The sequence below is a fragment of the Globicephala melas genome, chromosome 3 (assembly GCF_963455315.2).
Source record: "Globicephala melas chromosome 3, mGloMel1.2, whole genome shotgun sequence".
Classification (NCBI taxonomy): domain Eukaryota; kingdom Metazoa; phylum Chordata; class Mammalia; order Artiodactyla; family Delphinidae; genus Globicephala; species Globicephala melas.
Genome location: NC_083316.1, coordinates 97705675 through 97729386, shown reverse-complemented (window position 1 = coordinate 97729386; position 23712 = coordinate 97705675). Strand labels below are relative to the sequence as shown.

At 34.2% G+C, this 23712-nt stretch overlaps 1 protein-coding gene across 3 annotated transcripts in view; it reads right to left on the bottom strand.

The window, feature by feature from the left end:
* DMXL1 (Dmx like 1) overlaps positions 1-23712 on the bottom strand; it is a 131371-nt gene that overhangs the window by 30615 nt on the left and 77044 nt on the right. For 2 of the 3 annotated variants that reach the window (XM_060296141.2, XM_030869811.2), the window contains 6 exons: positions 22324-22502; positions 17370-17500; positions 12508-12593; positions 10895-11096; positions 9514-9631; positions 6225-6287 (listed from right to left, as the gene is read on the bottom strand). In XM_060296141.2, coding sequence (XP_060152124.1) covers positions 6225-6287; positions 9514-9631; positions 10895-11096; positions 12508-12593; positions 17370-17500; positions 22324-22502 — 779 coding nt within the window. The remainder of the gene's footprint in view (positions 1-6224; positions 6288-9513; positions 9632-10894; positions 11097-12507; positions 12594-17369; positions 17501-22323; positions 22503-23712) is intronic. The other variant, XM_030869812.3, reaches the window with a different exon arrangement.

Genomic DNA, 23712 nt, shown 5'->3' with positions numbered 1-23712 from the left:
AGTGGAGAAAGGACAGCCTCTTCAATAAGTGGTGCTGGGAAAACTGGACAGGTACCTGTAAAAGTATGAGATTAGATCACTCCCTAACACCATACACAAAAATAAGCTCAAAATGGATTAAAGACCTAAATGTAAGGTCAGAATCTATCAAACTCTTAGAGGAAAACATAGGCAGAACACTCTATGACATAAATCACAGCAAGATCCTTTTTGACCCACCTCCTAGAGAAATGGAAATAAAAATAAACAAATGGGACCTAATGAAACTTCAAAGCTTTTGCACAGCAAAGGAAACCACAAACAAGACCAAAAGACAACCCTCAGAATGGGAGAAAATATTTGCAAATGAAGCAACTGATAAAGGATTAATCTCCAAAATTTACAAGAAGCTCATGCAGCTCAATAACAAAAAAACAAACAACCCAATCCAAAAATGGGCAGAAGACCTAAATAGACATTTCTCCAAAGAAGATATACAGCCTGCCAACAAACACATGAAAGAATGCTCAACATCATTAATCATTAGAGAAATACAAATCAAAACTACAATGAGATATCATCTCACACCAGTCAGAATGGCCATCATCAAAAAATCTAGAAACAATAAATGCTGGAGAGGGTGTGGAGAAAAGGGAACACTCTTGCACTGCTGGTGGGAATGTGAATTGGTATAGCCATTATGGAGAACAGTATGGAGGTTCCTTAAAAAACTACAAATAGAACTACCATATGACCCAGCAATCCCACTACGGGGCATATACCCTGAGAAAACCATAATTCAAAAAGAGTCATGTACCAAAATGTTCATTGCAGCTCTACTTACAATAGCCAGGAGATGGTAACAACCTAAGTGTCCATCGACAGATGAATGGATAAAGGAGATGTGGCACATATATACAATGGAATATTACTCAGCCATTAAAAGAAATGAAATTGAGCTATTTGTAATGAGGTGGATGGACCTAGAGTCTGTCATACACAGTGAAGTAAGTCAGAAAGAGAAAGACAAATACTGTATGCTAACACATATATATGGAATCTAAAACAAACAAACAGAAAATCGTCATGAAGAACCTAGGGGCAAGATGGGAATAAAGACGCAGACCTACTAGAAAATGGACTTGAGGATACGGGGAGGGGTAAGGGTAAGCTGGCACAAAGTGAGAGAGTGGCATGGACATCTGTACACTACCAAATGTAAAACAGATAGCTAGTGGGAAGCAGCCGCATAGCACAGAGAGATCAGCTCAGTGCTCTGTGGCCGCCTGGGGGGTGTGATGGGGAGGGTGGGAGGGAGGGAGACACAGGAGGGGGGAGATGTTGGGATATGTGTGTGTGTATAGCTGATTCACTTTGTTGTAAGGCAGAAACTAACACACCATTGTAGAGCAATTATACTTCAATAAAGATGTTAAAAAAAATCACAATGAATATGGTCTTAAAGGTCATCTTAATATAAGGTTTCAAGTCATGCTTATAAAATGTGATTGGGCTGGATAAATGAGGGAAAAAAACCCAAATATGAATGCTAAAAGAGTTTTTATGAGATTAAACAGATAAAAAAAGTAAACAGGACAATTGTGGTTGACATGTATACACTGATGTGTATAAAACTGATGACTAATAAGAACCTGCTGTAAAAAAACTAAAATAAACTTCAAAAAAAAAAAAAAAGTAAAGAATTATCATATGATCCAGCAATTCCACTTCAAGGTAAATACACAAAGAACTGAAAGCAGAGACTGGAATAGATATTTGTATACCAATGTTCACAGCAGTACTACCCACAATAGTCAAAAGACTGATACAACCCAAATGTCCATTAATAGCTGAATGGATAAACGAAATGCTATATATACATAATGGAATATTATTTAACCTTGAAAAGAAAGGAAATTCTGAAACATGCTACGAAATGGATGAACCTTGAAGGTGTTATACTAAATGAAATAAGCCAGTCACAAAAGTACAAATATTGTACGATTCCACTTATATAGGTATCTAGGGAAGTAAAATTCATAGACAGAACGTAAAATGGTAATTGGCAGGGGCTGGGGGGAGGAGTGGCAGAAATGGAGAACTACTGTTTAATGGGTAAAGAGTTTCAGTTTAGGGAGATGAAGAAGTTCTGGGGACGGATGGTAGTGATGGTTGCAAAACCATGTGAATGTACTTAATGTTACTGAACTGTATACTCAAAATGATTAAACTGATAAATTTTATATATATATTTTACCAAAATTTTTAAAAAAGGAAATCTTATGTGGAAACTGATCTGAATAGTGTCTGGGTTCCACAAAGCTTCCCTTAGGAGTGAAGAAGGGAATAGTACTAACAGACTAAATCCAGGATTCTACTACTATTTCAATTAAAGCAACAGCATGTTTAAAACTATCAACTCTCATTTAGTAAATAAGACTTCAAGGGTGGAATGAGCTCGGTGTCACAGAACAGGTCTATAGAAAAGCTGTACTCCAGGTCTCATTAGTTGTTTTCAGTTACTAAGACTTTCTACAATATAAAGCTGTATGTCTGGAGTACTTCAGCACTACTCTAATGATATAATAAAACAAACATGAAGATGAGATCTAAAGACTATCAAAGGCATACTAGAAAGAAATGGGAAGCAGTCAGATGAATATAAAATGACACCAATACCCAAAATATTAGGGAATATAAATATTAAGAAATAATTTTGTTTTCAAGATTATAGCAGAGAAATGAGAGGTAATAACATCACAGATTCTACTGTGTATTAAAAGGATAAGGGAATATTATGCATAACTTTACATCAATAAATATGACAACGGAAATGAAGCAGATAAATTTCTTGAAAGGTATGGACTACCAAAAGCTCACTCAAGAAGAAACTGAAAACCTGAACTGCTCTATATCTGTTAAAGAAAGAAACTGAAGTTGTAGATTTAAAAACTCCAGGCCCAGAAAATTTCTCTGGTGAATTCTACCAAACACTTAAAGAAGAAATAATACTGATTCTACACAAATTCTTCCAAACAATTAAAAAGGAGAGAACATTTTCCAACTCACTCTGTGAGGCCAGCATTTGTTAAAACACACACACACACACACACACACACGAAAAAAAACAAAGATAAAACAAAAAACCCAAAAACATTAAAAGAAACTAAAAACCAGTATCTTTCATAAACATAGGTACAAAAATTCTTAACAAAAATTTTAACAGATCAAATCTAATAATATATTAAAAATATACCACATCATGACCATATGGTTCTTACCCTGGGAATGCAAACTTGATTTAACATCAAACAAAGCCATCAATCTACTTAGCCATATTAAACAGACTCAAAGCAGAAAAACCATATGATCATCTCAACAGGAGAAAAAAAAAAAGCATTTGACAAATTCCAACATCCATGCCTGATTAAAAACTCTCAACAACCTGAAGAAAGAAAGAAACTTCTTCAGTCTTATGAAGGGCCTCTAAAAAAACCTTACAGATAACATCATACTTGATGACAAAAGACTGCATGCTTCCTCCCCAAGATCAGGAACAAGATAAAAATGTCTGTTTTCACTATTTCTATTCAATACTAGACTGGAAGTTCTAGTTAGTGCAGTAAGATAGTAGGGTATTAGCATAAAGATAAACAAATAGATCAATGGTCCAAAACAGAGTCCAGAAATAAACTTCCAGATATATGTCAACTGACTTTTTAAGAGAGAAAAGCAATGCAGTGGAGGAAAGGATAATCAAAGTGGTGGGACAACTGATACACAGATTTAAAAAAAAAAGTAACTACAATACATACTTCACACCGTATTAAAAAATTAACTGAAACTGGGTCATAGGTCTAACCATGACTATAAAACATCAACAAAGCAGGAGAAAATCTTTGTGACGTTAGGTTAGGCAAAATTCTTATAGAAAGAAAATCCATACACAGAACAAATTTTGATGAGCTCCAATGTAACAATTAAGAACTTCTGGGGCTTCCCTGGTGGCGCAGTGGTTGAGAGTCCGCCTGCCGATGCAGGGGACACGGGTTCGTGTCCTAGTCCGGGAGGATTCCCACATGCCGCGGAGCGGCTGGGCCCATGAGCCATGGCCGCTGAGCCTGCGCGTCTGGAGCCTGAGCTCCGCAACAGGAGAGGCCACAACAGCGAGAGGCCCGCGTACCGCAAAAAAAAAAAGAAAGAAAAAGAACGTCTGCAGTTTAAAAGAACTTGTAAAGAGAATGAAAAGACAAGAAATCATCTAAGAGGAAATATTTTAAAATCACATATCTAATTTGTATTTAAAATACATAAGGAACTGTTGAAACTCAACTAAGCAAACATACAACCCTATAAAAACAGACACAACATCTGAAAAGACACTTCAACCAAAAAGTTACACAAATGGCAAATAAGCACATGATTAAGATGCTTAATGCAAATTAAATCCATAACAAACTACCAGTACACATCTACTAGAATGGCTAAAATAAAAAGGCTGACCATACTAAGTGTTGGTGAGAATGTTAAGCAACTGATTTCATATACTGTCGCTGAGAATGTAAAATGGTACAATGGAAAATACTTAAGCAGTTCCTTAAAAAGTTAACCATACACCTACACTATGATTCAGTCGTTCCATTCCCAGGCATCTACACAAGAGAAATGAAAGCATATGCCCATACAAAGAAACCTGTGCATGAATATGATAAGTAGTCTTATTTGAAATAGCCCCAAAATGGTAACAGCTCTAGTGTTCATCAACAGGTAAATGGACAAACAAACTGTGGTATAGCCATAAAATGAATATAATTCAGTGATAAAAATGAATGAACTACTGAAATAAACAATATGGAAGAATTTCAAAATAATTATGCTAAGAGAAAGGACACAGAAAAAAAGACATATTGTATGATTCTATTTACATAAAATTCAAGAAAATGCAAACTAATCAGTAATGTCAGGAAGCAAATTGGTAGTTGTCTGAGAGAAACAGGGCAAAGTTAGGAAGGGAGAAGCAAGGAAGGAATTAAAGTTTTGAGGTTGATGGATATATTCATTATCTTGATTGTGATGATGGCTTCACCAATGTATACATATGTCAAAGTTGACCAAACTCTACACTTTAATAAATATGTGCAGTTACTTTAAGTCAGGTATACCTAACAAACCTGTTTAAAATAAAACTGTAGCAGATGGCTTGGAAAATTCTGGCCAAAAATTGTTATGATGTTAACCAAACAGAATGACTGCCTTTTGATGTAGTGTGATGACTACAGAAATACAACATTCTGATTATTAACATTTTATAAAATCTGTCAAAAGAAAAGTCTTAGGATAAGAATTCATGCTAATGTATAGACTATAATAATTAATGAGTACCCAGGCAAAGAATATTGTTAACTGATTAAAAGTCTGAATTACGTTCCCTCAAAACTTCTGAAAGCCATTAGAAATTTCCAAAGTTAAGTATGGACGGCATATATTTACTTTGCCAAAGTTTTAGTTACAATATACACTTTATATCAAATCAGTCTTTTTAAATTAATTGCATAGAATCCTTTGGGAAAGAAAAAGAAGTGGAAATTAGTAGCCTCAAAAAAAATATTTTGAAAAATCATTCCCCTAAAAATTACTCTGTTGAGATTGTCTTAAAATAAGAATATGAAACATATAAATTAAATACCAACCTACTAAAAGTTGTATTTGAATGTCTGATCACAGAACATCTGGGAGTTATTTTATGATTGTACAAATTCTCATCCTTTCTGCTCTTATTCTCAAGTACTCTGAGTAGTTACTATGCATAAGGCAATGTGCTATATGCTACTGATACCAGTAAAACAAAGGCTACATAATAGTATTTGATATATTTCAAGTAATTTACATCATAGGAGAGAATTTTATCTTCAAAAGTGATACTTGCAGAAACAGAACAATACTACTATACTTCTATAATACCTACTGTAATTACATTTTATTAAGAACCTTAGTTTTATTTACTCAGAAAAATCTGCAGCCAAAACAGGATACATTCAACTCCCTTTAAAACTGCATTGTCTTAATAACAAAACAGAAACAATTTTTATGATTGCAATATTTAACTTGTTAAAAAAAGAATAATTTGAGGGAATAGTAATTTAATTGCATTAGAAACAAAGTCCAGTCCAAAACTAAAATGCAAACACTTTGTTTTTCTTGTTAAAGAATGCAATTTCTAATTTCAGTTGAATGATATTTTGTACCTTATTGATGTTTGGCTCCTCCATCATAGAATTTTTGATGGTTTCACAGCTGTCCTCTAATGACTTCATCAAGAAAGAATAACCACATGACAAAGAGTAAGGATGAGATGTAACATGCAAAATACTGGGGATATTTTTTTTAATTTTATTTTTAACTAAATTTACTAAAAAACAACACTGGACTGAGTTATTATTTTTTTAATTTCATATATTTTAAAAGAAGCATGTGTGGGGATGCATGATTGGGGTTTGGGGAAAACTTAATCCGTCGGAACTCCTTAACTATCACTATAAATTTTATTCTATTTCTTAAGAAATTTTTACCCACTTAACTCATTTGAAACGTTGACATTAAAGCAAGATTGAGCCCAAAGTACTTTATACTACAAATTTCAGAGCTACTAGTGCCAGAGTACTATCAACTGAAAATTAAAGTAAAATTGCTCTCTTACACACTATTAAGTCTTGTCTCCATTATGATACCTCATTCCTCAAGGAAGACCTCCTGATTAGAAAATTTTTGGTTCCTAGGTTTCTAATTCTCTCCTTCTCTTGATTTAGCCAGAAACAGTCAATAAAATGCTTGGAGACACATATCATTTTTAAAAGGGGATATTAGCACTTGTTAAAGAAAGAGATGGTTCAAGATCTTTAGTTCTCAGAAAATGGAAAAAAAAAAAAACAGAAAAAGGAATTGGGGATAAAAATGACAGCTGCCAAGCATTTTTTTTGTTGTTGGTTATGATTCAGATATAGTCTATTTGCAGCTATCTATACTTTACTTCCAAATAAGCACAAACAGGAAAGAACTTCTATTTTAAAAATGCATGTGCCAGCAAACTACATTATATACGAAAAGAAAAGAACTGAGGATACACCAGGATTTTAATGTCAGATGAAGAAAATTTCATTTCCAAACATGTAAAGGAATAAATAAAACAGCACTCTCAAAATACTCTCCAACATCTCCCACTGAAAATTCAAGGCCTGTCACACATCTGTTAATATTTCCTAACCATCTGAAAAGTCAGGGACTTGGGTTCAACTATTTAAGTATAATCATCATTTTATAAAGCAGAGAGATGGAAGGTAATTTTGTTAATACCACAAAAAGGCTAGTCAACTTTCCAGTAAAGATTAAATAACTTTGTACCAACTCTATAAAGTTAATATTTTATTTAATTCTATCTAATCTATGTTTTACTACATAAAATTTTTCTTTTCATATTTCCTTTATCAAAATGTCACTATCATCAAGAATAAAACAACAAAGTAGTAACAAATAATTTCTAATAACTACCATTAATCACGCCAGGTTTTATATAAGTTAAGTTCTGCTAATCAAAGTACTGTAAATCATATTCATTTTAGAGATTTAAAAAAACTAAAATCGGAGAAAATATTTAGCTTAATGATAGCTATAAAACATTCAGTGCAACATTCATATTCATGCTTCTGATTAAAATAATTACAATATAAAAATAACTAAAATTTTCTTAAGATATCATGAAACTCCTAAGAAAACTAAGAATAAAACAGCAGAGGAATTTAACAGGAATAGTTGTACTCATTTATCCATTATCCCTCCATATGCATTCTGGCTTGGTTATGCTCCTCTATTTCCTTAATGACTCTATTTCCTGATTCAACTAGACAATCCAGTGGTAAACTAGTTTTGTTTTGTTTGTTTTGAGAATGATTTCATTTCCCAAATGCACTAAGTATATCAGCAGTGGAGAAATGTTTTTATCTTCATAACTATATTAATCAAATACGGCAACGGTTTTTAAAAAATGATTTTGTACTTGAAATTACTATGCCATATTTGCATGTTCATATTACACGGCACATCAAAGAAATCAAAGAAGTAATAACAAGCAGAGTAAACATGCCATTTGTACAGAATGCAACAGTGCTTCATATACCATTATCAGGATGCTTTAACTTGTAATAAATTATTTTAGGCAAAGGTATATTTAAAATAAGAAACATTACCTCAGCAGTAAACATATTATAGTTACTCTGACACTCTTATCTAGCACATTCATTTTTTTTTAGCACATTCATTTTTAATTTTATTTATCAAAAAAATTTCTTAAACTGTTTTAAAGGGAATTCATATACTAAATATTTAAGATATATCTGACATAAGGTTAAAAAGAAATACATTAATTTGTATTATATCTAATTGTATCTATTGTTTGCCTAGATTTCAATGTTATACTAAGGTACACATGTCAGAAGTCTTCTAAGTTATTAGCAAGAACACTATATATTTTGTTTCCTGACTTGGCTATTCAAATATATTTACACAATCAGGCAAATAGTAAATAATAACACATGCAGTTGCCTCTTACAAATTAGTTCTTAAACTGAGAGACAATGAGATATATGTAATTTTCCTTTTTCAATAAGGTTAGATGCCATCTTGCTTTTTGCTAACTTGTCTATTAAGAAGCTGTTCTATTTCCTTATTTTTCCAACTGAAATATCTTCCTTTTCTCCTCCCACTTCAACAACTGCAAAGCTTGCTTTTAGATTAGTTCAGTGCTTCTCAAAGTGTGATCCACAAACCAGCCGCCAGTCTTGAACTCTTTGTTACTGATCCATGAGAAGATAAGGAATTAACTGCATCACTAAGTCCACTGTTTAATTTATCCAAAACTTTTTAATAGCAAAACTATTTCAAAGAAAGAGGCAATATGTTAATTTATATTCCAGTACAGGTTCCCCATATCTTCAAACTGGACTTACTAGTAGCACTGAACTAAATGAGAAAAATAATCTTTATGATAATAACATCAAGGTATAATCAACCAATTACAGTATAATTATAAATTTATTTCAGTCTGCAAAATTTTACTAAGAAGTATAATCAATACAAAAAAAGGAAAATGTACATATTTGAAATGTTTGCAGTATACAAACCTAGTTTCAATGAAACTTATAAGATAAACTTTATCACATGAAAATGATGGGAAATTTCCACTTTGCCTCTTAAAATGGTAATCATGACAACTCAAAAACAGGAAACAAGACAAAAAATCTTAAGTCAAACAGTATCTTTTTGGGAAATAAAAGTCCCAAACACATCTGAATTAGTTACTTTAAATTAAATTGGTTAGGAAAATACTGACCCTCTCTTTTTCTATGTATTAACTACATAATACATGTTTATGACATAAACAATGAGTTTTTAAAAGTCTGTAAAATGCAACTTATTCTTTATAGTTAAAAATACAAAAGACTTTAATAATAAAATAGCAAACAAGTTTTAATTTATACAGACCTCATTTAGACACCTTTTCTTTGTGAATATATTTCTGATAAAGGTTTCTTGAATTTCTTCCTGCTTCACCAGGTACTGCCAAAGTCTCTTCACAGACAGTGACAGATGGTGTTTAGATCTACAGAGAGACAATATGTTTCATCATACACTTCAGAGATTTCTGGTTAATCTGACTATATTTCCTTGGTGCTATATGAATGTTTATAATAATAAATTAACTAGAATCAGACCACATCATCTAGGGTAGCAATCAGCAAACTTTTTCTTAAGAGATAGTAAATATTTCAAGCTTTGTGGGCTATATGGTCTCTCCCCCAACTACTTAATTTCACCACTGAAGTGGGAAAGCAACCATAGGTAATACTAAAATGAAAGGGTGTGGCTGTAATCCACAAAACTTTATTTACAATGCAGAAGGAGAGTGGATTTGGCCCCACAGGCTGCAGTTTGATGACCTTTAACCTAAGAACATAAGATCTAACAAAAGAGGTATGCTTCCTACAAAAGATCTAGAAGCAAAACTACTCAAAGTGTTGTTTGTGAACACATACTGGACCATGAACTGTGTTACTGATGTGCAGTGAGGTAAGAGCCCATGAAAGAATGTAAATCAACTATGTCACTAAGCCACTAAGTACACTGTTTAGTTCAGTTAACATTTTTTGTAGTAAGACTTTCTTAATGAAGCAAGCAATGAATTGATTTACCTCTTGGTGCAAATGCTTTATCTCCTCATGTACAGTAAAACAGTTTGCTAACTAGCTATTCCAAATAGGTCTGCTCCAACGTAGATGTCAGAAAACACTGGCCCATGGCTCAAATCCAGCCTACCTTTCATATTCAAAAATAAAGTTTATTGACATTACTATATTTAGAATAGATAAGCAACAAGGACCTACTGTATAGCACAGGGAACCTGTCTCAATACAATGTAATAGCCTAAATGGGAAAAGAATTCAAAAAAGAATGAATACTTACATGGGTATAACTGAATCACTTTCCTGTACACCTGTAACTAACACATCACTGTTAATCAACTACACTTCAATATAAAATAAATATTAAAAAAAAAGTTTATTGGATCATAGCCATGCCCATTCATTTACTGTCTATGGTTGCTTTTACTCTACAAATGGCAGAGTTGAATAGCTGCAAAAAGGATTGTAGGGCCAGTAAAGGCTAAAATATTTACTATATGAACCTTTGCAAGAAATGTTTACTAACATCCGGACTACAATATGCATCACACAAAGACACAGATATGAGCCTAGAACAGCAAATTAAATATTGAAGTACTAAAATATTTTTTCTTTAAATACCACCTGATGACATTCTGATTTAATAAAACTCATATTAGAACAGTATTCATATGAAACCCTACTTGAAAGGAGTGTTTGTAGGTTCCAGCAAAGCTTTGTGGCGGAGAATTGCAGGACCTGCAGACACACTCTCTTCAGAGGTATGACTTGCAATATAGTTTTGAGGTGGCCCCCCATGGATTTCAAGTCGTCGGAGAAGAACTTGTTCCCAACATTGAAGAGTTTTTAGAACGGCATGACAAAGTGGTGAACTAACTGGAAGCTCTATAAAGAGAAAATAAAATTGACCCACATTTATCTTCTGCAGTAAAATGCTATATTCAATGTAGAGAATAAGATATAAACACACATTTTGGCAGAGGCGATGCGAAAGAGAGGTGGGCACAGAAATCCAGAGGATTGAAAAGAATGTCATAAATCTGTATAGCATTTCAACATAATTAGTGGCCTAGGACAACAGAATAAAAGGGCAATCTAAGTCAAAATTACATCATACCTTTACTACTAGAACTTGGAATAACATTTGTGACTTGTGATTTAAGTAACTGCCATAGTGGTTAAGAATCTGCCTACCAATGCAGGGGACGTGGGTTTGAGCCTCGGTCCAGGAAGATCCCACATGCTGTGGAGCAACTAAGCCCGTGTGCCACAACTACTGAGCCTGCGCTCTAGAGCCTGTGAGCCCCAACTGCTGAGGCCCGTGCGCCTGGAGCCCATGCTCTGCAACAGGAGAAGCCACCGCAGTGAGAGGCCCGCTCACTGCAACGAAGAGTAGCCCCCGCTTACTGCAACTAGAGAAAGGCGGGCGCAGCAGCAAGGACCCAACACAGCCAAAAATAAATAAATTAAATAAATAAATAAATAACTGCTATAGCAATCTCTGCTTTTGACTTTAATTTCGCACAAAAAATGTACCTGAATATTATAAAAATATGTTTGGGAGGAAAATTAATTGCTTTAAGCCTTTGTATCAGCCCAATTTATGTACAGCACATAGCTAGACTTCTTTTGAAAAGTAAAATAATATACAAGGTAAAAAAAATGAAATAATACTTATTACAAAAGTCAGCACTTTCCAGTTCTACACTTCCATACTCCTGAATCCTGATCCCCCTTTCAACTTTTAGCTATTTCTGCTGTTTACCTTCAAAAATCTAAATAATATGCTTATGATTTTTTTCTATTTTAGAAATGATCTACTGATTTACTACTATGAAATATGAGAATAAACTTCCCCTCTCTCCATCATTCCAATACAGTCCATAATAATTTTTAGTTAGATTGATAATTTAGTGTCTACTTTGTTTTATATATATGTTAATAGAGATCACAGCTGAACTACTTGGTATACTATCATGCCCCTTTCTTTCCTGTACAACCTTTTTCTCCCTCAGAGTTAATAATTACTAAATTTTTGCTTTTGTTTAGTTTCCTACGTGTCTACAACTATTAAATCTTCAACACCTTGGCTAGAGCCATAAACACAGTCTCAATACAGTCAATCACATCAGCTTCAGATTCCCTGCTTTCTTGGACCCTGTCCTCCTAAAAGCACCTAACAATATGATAGACCCATAGGAACTTACTAAACGTTTTCTCCACTACTTGAAAAACAATACAAAATAAGTCAATCAAAAGCAATGGTAATATAAGTTTATGTTAAGCTATTTATTACCTGCAAGATCATGACCTGCAAAGGGATAGAAAGTCTTCAAATTGCTGAGCACCAACTGCACCATTGCCAAACGCATCAATGACCAACTAAAAATAAAGCAACAGTAGATCTGTTAAAAATTTACTTAGGGATTGAGAAGACTACACACTCTTTATCCAACAATTCACTACCAGGAATCTACCCTGAAGATATACCTCCACAAAAACAAAACAATACATGCATGTAGTTACTCATGTCAGCATTATCTACAACAGCAAAAGAGTAGAAATTACCCATCAGAGTAATTGTAATGGTTGAATAACTAGCTCTGAATCATGGAATGCTTTAGGGTAGCCAAAAGGATGTTTAAATGTTAATATGGAGTGAACCCCAGCATGTATTAATAAATAAAAAGCAAGTTATAAACATTATATAGTATGCTACCTGCTACCTTCTGTGTAAGAAAGCAGCGGAAATAAATTTTACACACACACAGAGACACACACACACCCTTATTTTTGAAAACAGAAGGATAAACCAGAAACTAATAAAAATAAGTATCTGTAGAGGGTATAGAGGAGGACTCAAGTGGAAGGGATATGAGACTTCAGATTTTATATTTTTATACAGATTTCCTTTTTTAATTAAAAAAAGATACCTTGGCATTTTTTTTTTCAAGCAAAAAATTTATTTCTTAGATTACTGATTTTTTACTACTCTAAATTGTGGTAAAATACATATGACATCTTAACTACCTTTAAGTGTACAGTTCAGTGACATTAAGTACATTCATATTGTGCAGCCACTACCACCATCCATTTCCAGAATTCTTTTCATCTTGAAAAACTGAAACTCTATAACCATTTAACAATAACTCCCCATTTTCCCTGTCTCCTAGGCCCTGGCAACCAGCATTCTACTTTCTGTCTCTATGAATTTGACTATTCTAGGTATTTTACATAAGTGGAATTATACAAGCATTTGTCTTTTTGTGCCTGGTTTATTTTACCTAGCAAAATGTCCTCAAGATTCATCCATATTGTAGCATGTGTCAGAATTTCCATCCTTTTAAAGGCTGAATAATATTCTACTCTATGTATCTACCACACTCTTTATTGCGTTCAATTTGCTGACAGACACCTGAGTTGCAATTACCCCTTGGCTATTATGAATAGTGCTATTATGAGCATGAGTGTACTACTACCAGTTCAACACCTGCTTTCAATTTCTTGTGGTATATATCCAGAAGGGAAACTGCTGGGTCATATGGTAATTCTACTTTTAATTTTTGAGGAACTGTCATACTGTTTTCCACAGTGGTTTGCACCAGTTCACATTCCTACCAACAGTGGACAAGGGTTTCAATCTCTCCACACCCTTGCCAACATTGTAATTTTCTGTTTTTTTTGATAATAGCCAATCTAATGGGTGTGAGGGGATCTCTCATTGTGGTTTTTATTTGCATTTCCTCAATAATCTGTGATAGTGAGAATCTTTTCATGTGCTTATTTTGAAAAATGTCTGTTCAACTTATTTGCCCATTTTTTAATTGAGTTATTTTGTTGTTGAGTTACACAGATTGACTTTTGAGCCATGTAAATATTCCATATATTCAAAAAAACAAAATCAGGTCAACACAGGAAACCAGCAAATAAAAATCTCACATTGATACCAACACCAGACAAAGACATCACAAAAAAGGAAAATTACAGGCCAATATCAGTGATGAACATAGACACAAAAATCCTCAACAAAATACTAGCAAATCAAATCCAACAACACATTAAAAGGATCATACACCATGAACAAGTGGGATTTATCCCAGGGATGCAAGGATACTTCAGTATACGCAAGGATACTTCAATATACGCAAATCAATCGATGTAATACACCACATTAACAAACTAAAAAATAAAAACCATATGATCATCTCAATAGACGCAGAAAAAGCTTTTGACAAAATTCAACACCCACTTATGATAAAAACTCTCCAGAAAAGTGGGCACAGATAACATACCTCAAAATAATAAAGGCCATATATGACAAATCTACAGCTAACATCATACTCAATGGTGAAATGCTGAAAGCATTTCCTCTAACATCAGGAATAAGACAAGGATGTCCACTCTTGTCACTTTTATTCAACACAGCTTTGGAAGTCCTAGCTACAGCAATCAGAGAAGAAAAAGAAATAAAAGGAATCCAAATTGGAAAAGAAGAAGTAAAACTGTCACTATTTGCACATGACATGATACTACACACAGAGAATCCTAAAGATGCTAACAGAAAACTACTAGAGCTTGTCAATGAATTTGGTAAAGTTGCAGGATACAAAATTAATACACAGAAAGCTCTTGCATTCCTATACACTAACAATGAAAGATCAGAAAGAGAAATTAAGAAAACAATCTCATTTACCATCTCATCAAAAGAATAGAATACCTAGGAATACACCTACCTAAGGAGGCAAAAGACCTGTACTCAGAAAACTATAAGATACTGATGAAAGAAATCAAAGATGACACAAACAGATGGAGAGATATACCATGTTTTTGGATTGAAAGAATCAATATTGTCAAAATGACTATACTACCCAAAGTAATCTACAGAATCAGTGCAATCCCTATCAAACTACCAATAGCATTTTTCACAGAATTAGAACAGAAATTTTACAATTTGTATGGAAACACAAAAGACCTCGAATAGCCAGAGCAATCCTGAGAGAGAAAGACGGAGCTGGAGGAATCACACTCCCTGAGTTCAGACTATACTACAAAGCTACCGTAATCAAAACAGTATGGTACTGGCACAAAGACAGACATACAGATCAATGGAACAGGATAGAAAGCCCAGAGATAAACCCACCCATCTATGGTCACCTAATCTACGATCAAGGAGGCAAGAATATACAATGGAGAAAAGACAGTCTCTTCAATAAATGGTGCTGAGAAAACTGGACAGCTATATGTAAAAGAATGAAATTAGAACATTCTCAAACACCATACACAAAAATAAACTCAAAATGGATTAAAGACCTAAATGTAAGACAGGATACTATAAAACTCTTAGAGGAAAACAAAGGCAGAACACTCTCTGATATAAATTGCAGCAAGATCTTTTTTGACTCATTGCCAAGAGTAGTGAAAATAAAACCAAAAATAAACAAATGGGACCTCATTAAACTTAAAAGCTTTTGCACAGCAAAGGAAACCATAAACAAAACAAAAAGACAACCCTCAGAATGGGAGAAAATACTTGCAAACTAAGTGGCCAACAAGGGATTAATCTCTAAAATATCAAACAGCTCATGCAGCTCCATATCAAAAAAACAAACAACCCAATCAAAAACTGGGTGGAAAATCTAAATTGACATTTCTCCAAAGAAGACATACAGATGGCGAAAAAGCACATGAAAAGATGCTCGACACTGCTAATTATTAGAGAAATGCAAATCAAAACTACAAGGAGGAATCACTTCACACTGGTCAGAAGAGCCATCATCAAAAAATCTACAAACAATAAATGCTGGAGAGGGTGGGGAGAAAAGGGAACCCTCGTACACTGTTGGTGGGAATGTAGATTGGTAAATTGGTACAGTCACTATGGCGAACAGTATGAAGGTTCTTTAAAAAACTAAAAATAGAGCTACTATACCATGATCCAGCAATCCCACTCCTGGGCATATATATGGAGAAAACTATCATTTGAAAAGATACATGCACCCCAACGTTCATTGCAGCACTATTTACAATAGCCAGGACATGGAAGCATCCTAAATGTCCATTGACAGAGGAATGGATAAAGAAGATGTGGTACATATATACAATGGAATATTAGCCACAAAAAAGAATGAAATAATGCCATTTGCACCGACATGGATAGACCTAGAGATTGTCATACTGAGTGAAGTAAGTTAGACAAAGACAAATATTATATGATATCACTTATATGTGGAATCTAAAACAATAGTACAAATGGACTTATTTACAAAACAGAAATAAAGTCACAGATGTAGAAAACAAACTTATGGTTACCAAGGTGAAAAAGGATAAAGCGGGGGAGGGATAAATTGGGAGACTGAGATTGACATATATACACTACTATATATAAAACAGATAACTAATAAGAACCTACTGTATAGCACAGGGAACTCTACTCAATACTCTGTAATGACCTATATGGGAAAGAATCTAAAAGAGTGGATATATGTATATGTATAACTGATTCCCTTTGCTGTACAGCAGAAACTAACATAACACTGTAAATCCACTATACTCCAATAAAAATTAATTTTTTAAAAATCTCATAAAAACTGTTCTTTTCGATAAAGGAGTACTTCATTTTCCCTAATATACTTACTTGTTTCTTTTGGAAAAGTTATATTTTTCTATCAATTAACATACCATGTCATAATAAAATATATACACCTTTCAGATATAAACAACATATCATACTATCACTTATACATGTAAGGATAATAATGTAGCATTGGAGCTTTGAGGGTATTTGAACATTTATGATTTTTATATGTGTTCCACATATGCCATTTTTAAGAAACAAATCACTGACATCTTTGAGTATTAGTGTACTGAAAAGACATTAGATCTTTTAGGTTAAAACAATGCAGTTTGTTTATTGTAGGGAGCAAAGGGCAAGGAATGATATGACAGCAAGATTTATGAGAGCTGAAAAAAAGTACAGATTGTCCATTCAAGGGTAATCAAAAATTAACTGTCAAATTATTGTTAAGGAAGGGAATTTAACAATTTCAGCTAAAGAAATCTGCGTTATAATATAATTCACCAAGATATTAATTTCATGTATTATTTTCAAAATTACATAATGAATTTTTTTAAAGAAGCTTAAAATTAAATATTCCATACCTATATGAATTTGAATTAGAATGCTCTTGGAGATGGAAATCTGAAGCTAAAACATCTTCATCTTCGTCATCACTTTCCAGACTCTCCTCTGAATCATATTCTGGTCTACTTTGAGAAGCAGGTAGAAAAGGCTAAAATAAAAAAGTTACAGAATTTATCATCCAACTATCTGATTTAACACATTCAATTATACAGTCTAATATTAGCAATTTATCCCATTTTGGGGTACTTTGTTATAAGAAAGTAAAGTAACCAGTACTTGGTTGCTTCTTTTTTGACATTCTATGCCTTCAACATCACTTTACACAATTCCCTTATTTATTCATCCAATCAACAAAAATTTATTAAGTATCCACTATGTGTGAAAAGTATACTCAATGTAAGAAATTTTAAGACATATATATAGTCACTGTCCTCACAGCTCTTATATTTTAGTGGGGGAAAAAAACAGGCAAATAATAGAAAACTAAATATAAATTGTATTTAGCTGTGTTATAAAGAAGAAAATAGCATTGGCATCAAGAATATTAACAAGAGTTGAGATAAGCTGATCATGAAAGGCCTCTTTGAAAAGTGTCATTTAAGTGAGACCTAAAGGACAAGAAGGAATAAGCCATTTAACAAGAGGGAAGAAAAGCATTTTAGGTGGTATAGTATGTAAAAAGGCTTTAATAAGGTAAAAGAGTTTGGTATGGAAAAAAAAAAAAGAAGTTCGGCTGAAGCCTACTAAAGCAAGAGGGTTGTGTTGGGAGAAAAGCTGAAGAGAACAGCAGATGACAGATCAGGTAGGGTTTTTGTACAACACAGTAAAGAGTGTAATGGAATGCCACTGATGAGTTTTAAGTAGAGGATAGGTATTGAGATTTATACTTTAGGAATGTTACTATGACCATAGCCTTATGAGAGAAAAGTCAAATGTCAAGAGAAGAAATGGAGACATCAGTAACTAAGGCAAGAGTTGGCAGTCTGGATACAGGTGTGTGATGGAGATGGAGATAAATAACACATTCATGGTATATCTGGGGGAAAGCACAGATTTACTGATCAATTTGGAGAGCAAGGGAAAGAGAAGGAAAAGACGATTTCTGGGTTTCTGGCTTGAGCAACTATAAGGATGAAGATGCCGTTTACTAAAATGGGAGGACTTTGGTTGTGACATGGGAAGTACTAAAGAAAATAAGTATCAGAAACCTAAATCTTGAAGAAGATCAAGATTCACAGGTCAGGCAGAAAAGGAAGAAGAAAGAAGACTATGAAGGAATAAATAGTAAGGTTAGGAAATAAACTAGAAGAGACTGGTATCAATACAACAAGAGAGAAAAGTAATTCAAAAAGGAGGAAATAGTCACATGGATTGAATACTGCTAAGAAGTCATATAAGATGATGACAAAGAAGTTTCCTATACTTGATAACATGGATACCACCTGAATCTCAACAACAGCAGGTTTAGTGGGGTGGTTGTGTCACGAGTCATACAATGGGTAAATATGAACGGGACCTATGGTAATAGAAAGATAATGTGTTTATAGTTTTGAAAAGTTGAAGGAGGATGGGAAGCAGAGAAATGGGATAATAGTTCGAAAAAGTTTTGGGATCAAAGTAGGATTTGGAATGGGAAACAGCAGAGCACATTTCTGCTCTGAAGGGAAGAGCCAGTAGTGAAGAGAGAAGGGTAGAGAAGAAAAACAAGGATAGGATTCAGAATAGCAATGAATCTTTGATAGGAAGGATGCTTCCTTGATAATAACAAGAGAGAACAAGATGAGGGCTTCACGACAGAATGATGAAAGACTTTTGTCTGGTTCTATTTTTTTTTTAATGACATAAGATGATGTCATCAGTTAAGAGTGAGGATGAAAGAAGAGATGTGGGAAATTTGAAAAGAAAACTTATAAAATCTTGGGTCCAAAGAAGCCCAATAAAGAAACATAGCAGGGAGGGTAGAAATTCTGGAAAAGCTGAGTGAGGAGTTTGGTAAGTCCTCTTCCCAAAAAGAAGTAATGAAACTGGAAAAAGTTGTCAAAAACAACCATTTAAAGATACTGGAAACTGACCAAATACATACAGCACATAGAGAAGTATTTATTCAAGAAAAACTACTGAATCTCTGGTAAAAAGTGAGCATCTGGCATTTTGGCCAGGGGGTACTCCTAACCCAACCCCTGCCCTCTGTGGCCCATTTGTTCTATCAGGGACAGCAGCCTGTGAGGACAAAGAACTCTGTGGCCTGGCCAGAGGGGGCTGACTTTAATAAGAACTCCATGCCCATAAATCCAGAGAAAACTATAATTCGAAAAGATACATGCACCCCAATGTTCACTGCAGCACCATTTACAAGAGCCAAGACATGGAAACAACCTAAATATCCACTGACAGATGAATGGATAAAGAAGATGTGGCACATATATATAATGGAATACTACTCAGCCATTAAAAAGAATGAAATAGGGCTTCCCTGGTGGTGCAGTGGTTGAGAGTCCGCCTGCTGATGCAGGGGACATGGGTTCGTGCCCCAGTCCGGGAAGATCCCACATGCCGCGGAGCGGCTGGGCCCGTGAGCCATGGCCGCTGAGCCTGCACGTCCGGAGCCTGTGCTCCGGAACGGGAGAGGCCACAACAGTGAGAGGCCCAAGTACAGCAAAAAAAAAAAAAAAAAAAAAAAATGAAATAATGACATTTGCAGCACCATGGATGGACCTAGAGATTATAAGAAGTGAACTGGGGCTTCCCTGGTGGCGCAGTGGTTGAGAGTCCGCCTGCCGATGCAGGGGACACGGGTTCGTGCCCCGGTCTGAGAAGATCCCATATGCCGCGGAGCGGCTGGGCCCGTGAGCCATGGCCGCTGAGCCTGCGCGTCCGGAGCCTGTGCTCCGGAACGGGAGAGGCCACAACAGTGAGAGGCCCGCGTACCGCAAAAAAAAAGAAGTGAAGTAAGTCAGAAACAGAAAGATAAATACCATATAATATCACTTAAATGTGGAATCTAAAATATGGCATAAATGAACTTATCTACGAAACAGAAACAGACTCACAGACGTAGAGAACAGACTTGTGGTTGCCAAGAGGGAGGTGGGGTAGGGATTGGGACTTTGGGATTAGGGGATGCAAACTATTATACAGAGAATGGATAAACAACAAGGTCCTCAATCTATATTCAATATCATGTGATAAACCATATGAAAAATATGAAAAATAATGTATATAAATGAATACTTGAATCACTTTGCTGTACAGTAGAAATTAACACAACACTGTAAATCAACTATACTTCAATTAAAAAAACAACAACAACGAATTCCATGCCCAGCAGCATTGTCAAAAACAAGAGTTCTTAGCAGCAAACAATTAGGGAAGGTTAACATTTCAACTAGCCTGAGGCTGAGATACAGATTGGAACAAGGGCAGACCAGCCCCAAATTTAACCAGATCCAGGAACAAGACAACTAAAGGCGGCCTTGCTAATCAAGAATCACATACCCAGCAAAAGTAAAACTATGCTTTAAAAATGAAGATGAAATAAAGATATTCCAATATAAACAGAGTACATAATAAACATCTGTTGAATGAATCAATGACTGCAAAAGGCAATGTGAAACAAGGTGATATAAATGCCCTTCTTTACCCTGAAGCATGCAAAAATTACAAATGTTCTGTGACCATTTAAAAATTTGTCAGAACATTAAAAACTTTTACAGTCAGCTATAAATGTATAGGAAAATGAAAAAAAATAGTAAAAACAATACTTATTTAGTATACTGTAATTAGAAACAGTGAGAATTAAAGTGTTTTATTTCTTTGTAAGAAATTTATCAAGAGTACTTTGAACAGTGCTGGCCTTCTTCTAACTCAAGAATCAAAGCAAGCTTCTTTTCTAATCGTTAGCAAATCGTCATACTCCTTTCTAAGTTTGTATCAGCGTCCAACTTTTTACTCTTTGCACTTTCAATGTTGTGAAATATTACCCAGAGTTCTTTTAATGTGAAGTATTTTGCCAATTTCACTATCTCTGGGACATCTTCATCCTTTTGCCACACTTTCCCCATTTATGTTGATAAGCTGGCCTTTACTAATTGCCTCTGGCTGTACATCTAAAGTGTATCAAATGACAGCAATGTCAGTATTCCCAAAGTTAGCTATTTCTTCTATAACTTTACTTATATTTGATTTGAATTTCACTTCCAGTACTATCACTATCACTTTTCATTTTTCAGTTGCACTTTTATCTGTGTTAGCCAATTCCCTCTTCTGATTAGCCAGTTTTGTAAAATGTCACTTGAGTTTATTATGGGAGATAAGGAGGCAAGACAACCACATGCCTTTCTGTCTGTGTATGAACTGAATACTGAATAACAGGTACTAAATGACCAATCACTGACAGACTTTGAAAGAACTGTTGTGATTGGTCACTGATCATGAGGTGCATCTGTTATTTACATAGTGATTTGTGGACTGAATAGCTAGCAGGAAAGTTTGTACTTTATGCGATTACTCATATTTAATAAATTGTGGTAACTTTAAAATTGAACAGTGTTGTTGAGGGACTGATGTTATTTAACTAAAAACTGAAATCTGTGTATATCAGGACAATGCAGGACTGCCTGGAGTATAGAAAAGGAATTAGAGTATGGATGGCACTTTGACTTCTGGCAGTCTTGATTCCTTAATTACTATCAAGCATTAAGGTGCTAATAACCAATTTATCTTTTCATCTTACTAAGAACGTTGCTTTGTTTAAAATGCAAAGATCATAATTTATAAAAGAACTGCCTTAAAACCTGGTTGAAATATGTCCAAAATATTTTAGGGTATATTTTGTGATAATGTACCCTGATAAAATGAAAATTTTCTAAACCAGTGTGGAAAAATATTTGGAAACACCAACAATTACTTATTTTAAACAGTTTCATTTCTGTTTAACTACACAAATAATCATGTGGATAACACTTGTATTACCTTGGCAATGAAATAGTCCCAGATACTGAGCTCAGGTGGAATGAACTTCTCTTTAACTATCAGTGATTCCTGGCTTACTGGTGGTGAGGAAGAGGTCACTGAGGCAGATTCTCTGTAAGACATTTTTGATGGCCTAAAACGTTTGTTCTGTTTCTCTCCTTCTTCCACTAGTGAAGAAACTAACAAGAACAAAATAAAGTATTATAAAATAAGTACAATTTTCATTGTTCTGATTTCATCTATTTTTACATAAGACCTAAGGTTAACTACAAGTAAGTACATACACAAAACCGAGATTATTATGATAGTAAGGTAAGAAAATAGTGGAGGAAGTGAGACAAAAATCATCTTGTATAGTGATCTTTGTTTTTATCTCATCTTGTCCCTTACTCTCTGAATGTTGACTTATCTAAATTATCTACATCTTTCTATTTTGTTTTTTAAGAATATCATGGGGCGGGGGGGGGGGGGAAGAATACCATGGGATGTCAGTGGTAATTAAAGGCAACAACTCAGTTATGAGATTCTTCAGTAATCACTTGGCCTTTTATCTACTAAAAAACTACTACTAATTTTTCACTGAAAATATTAAAAAATTCAAACACCAAAACTACCTACTAAACTGATTCAGACTTTTAGAAATGGCTTGGAGGTAGAATTTTCTACTCAATGGAACAACAAAGAAGAGGGAGAAAATGCAATCTTTATTGTTTTAACTTCTAAACATTTAACAGTCAATATTCTCTTAGTATTTTACCTTAGAGTATTAAGGGCATTAGCAAAGAAAAACAAGTTATACAAATCTTTAATCAATACTAAGTCACTAGATGCAAATCACCAATAGAAAATCAAGGATCTCCTGGACATAGTCATGGTCTAAAAGATAGGCAAACAACCCCATATTAAGGCACACCAATATTCTTCTTTAATGGTTACAGCAAGAAGTCACTTACCTTCCAAAGGAATACAAGTATTTGTGTTTTAATACAATTTTGTTTTATTGCTTGAAGCTACTTAGCTTGCATAAACAGCATGCTCATGCATTATATCAAGCTACAGCCAAGCTGAGTCTAACAATAATTTAGTTACTTCAGAAAAAATGAAATAAAGATGAATAAAATTAGTATACAAAGGGATTGCTAAAAAGTGGTATGTAATCATTCAAATGACTTTAAAAAGAACCATCATATTCAATGTGTAATTTTTTCTCTCTGATCTTATAAGCAATTGATAATCAACAATCATGTTTCTAATATATCTGTTGCATACATTTATATACATTATAAAACTTAAACAGTGGTTTTACCAAATTCTCATTGAGTAAAAAATTTAGAATATAAGGGTATTTTTTTAATCTGTCAAAAAAATTAATGCTATGCTTTAAAATAA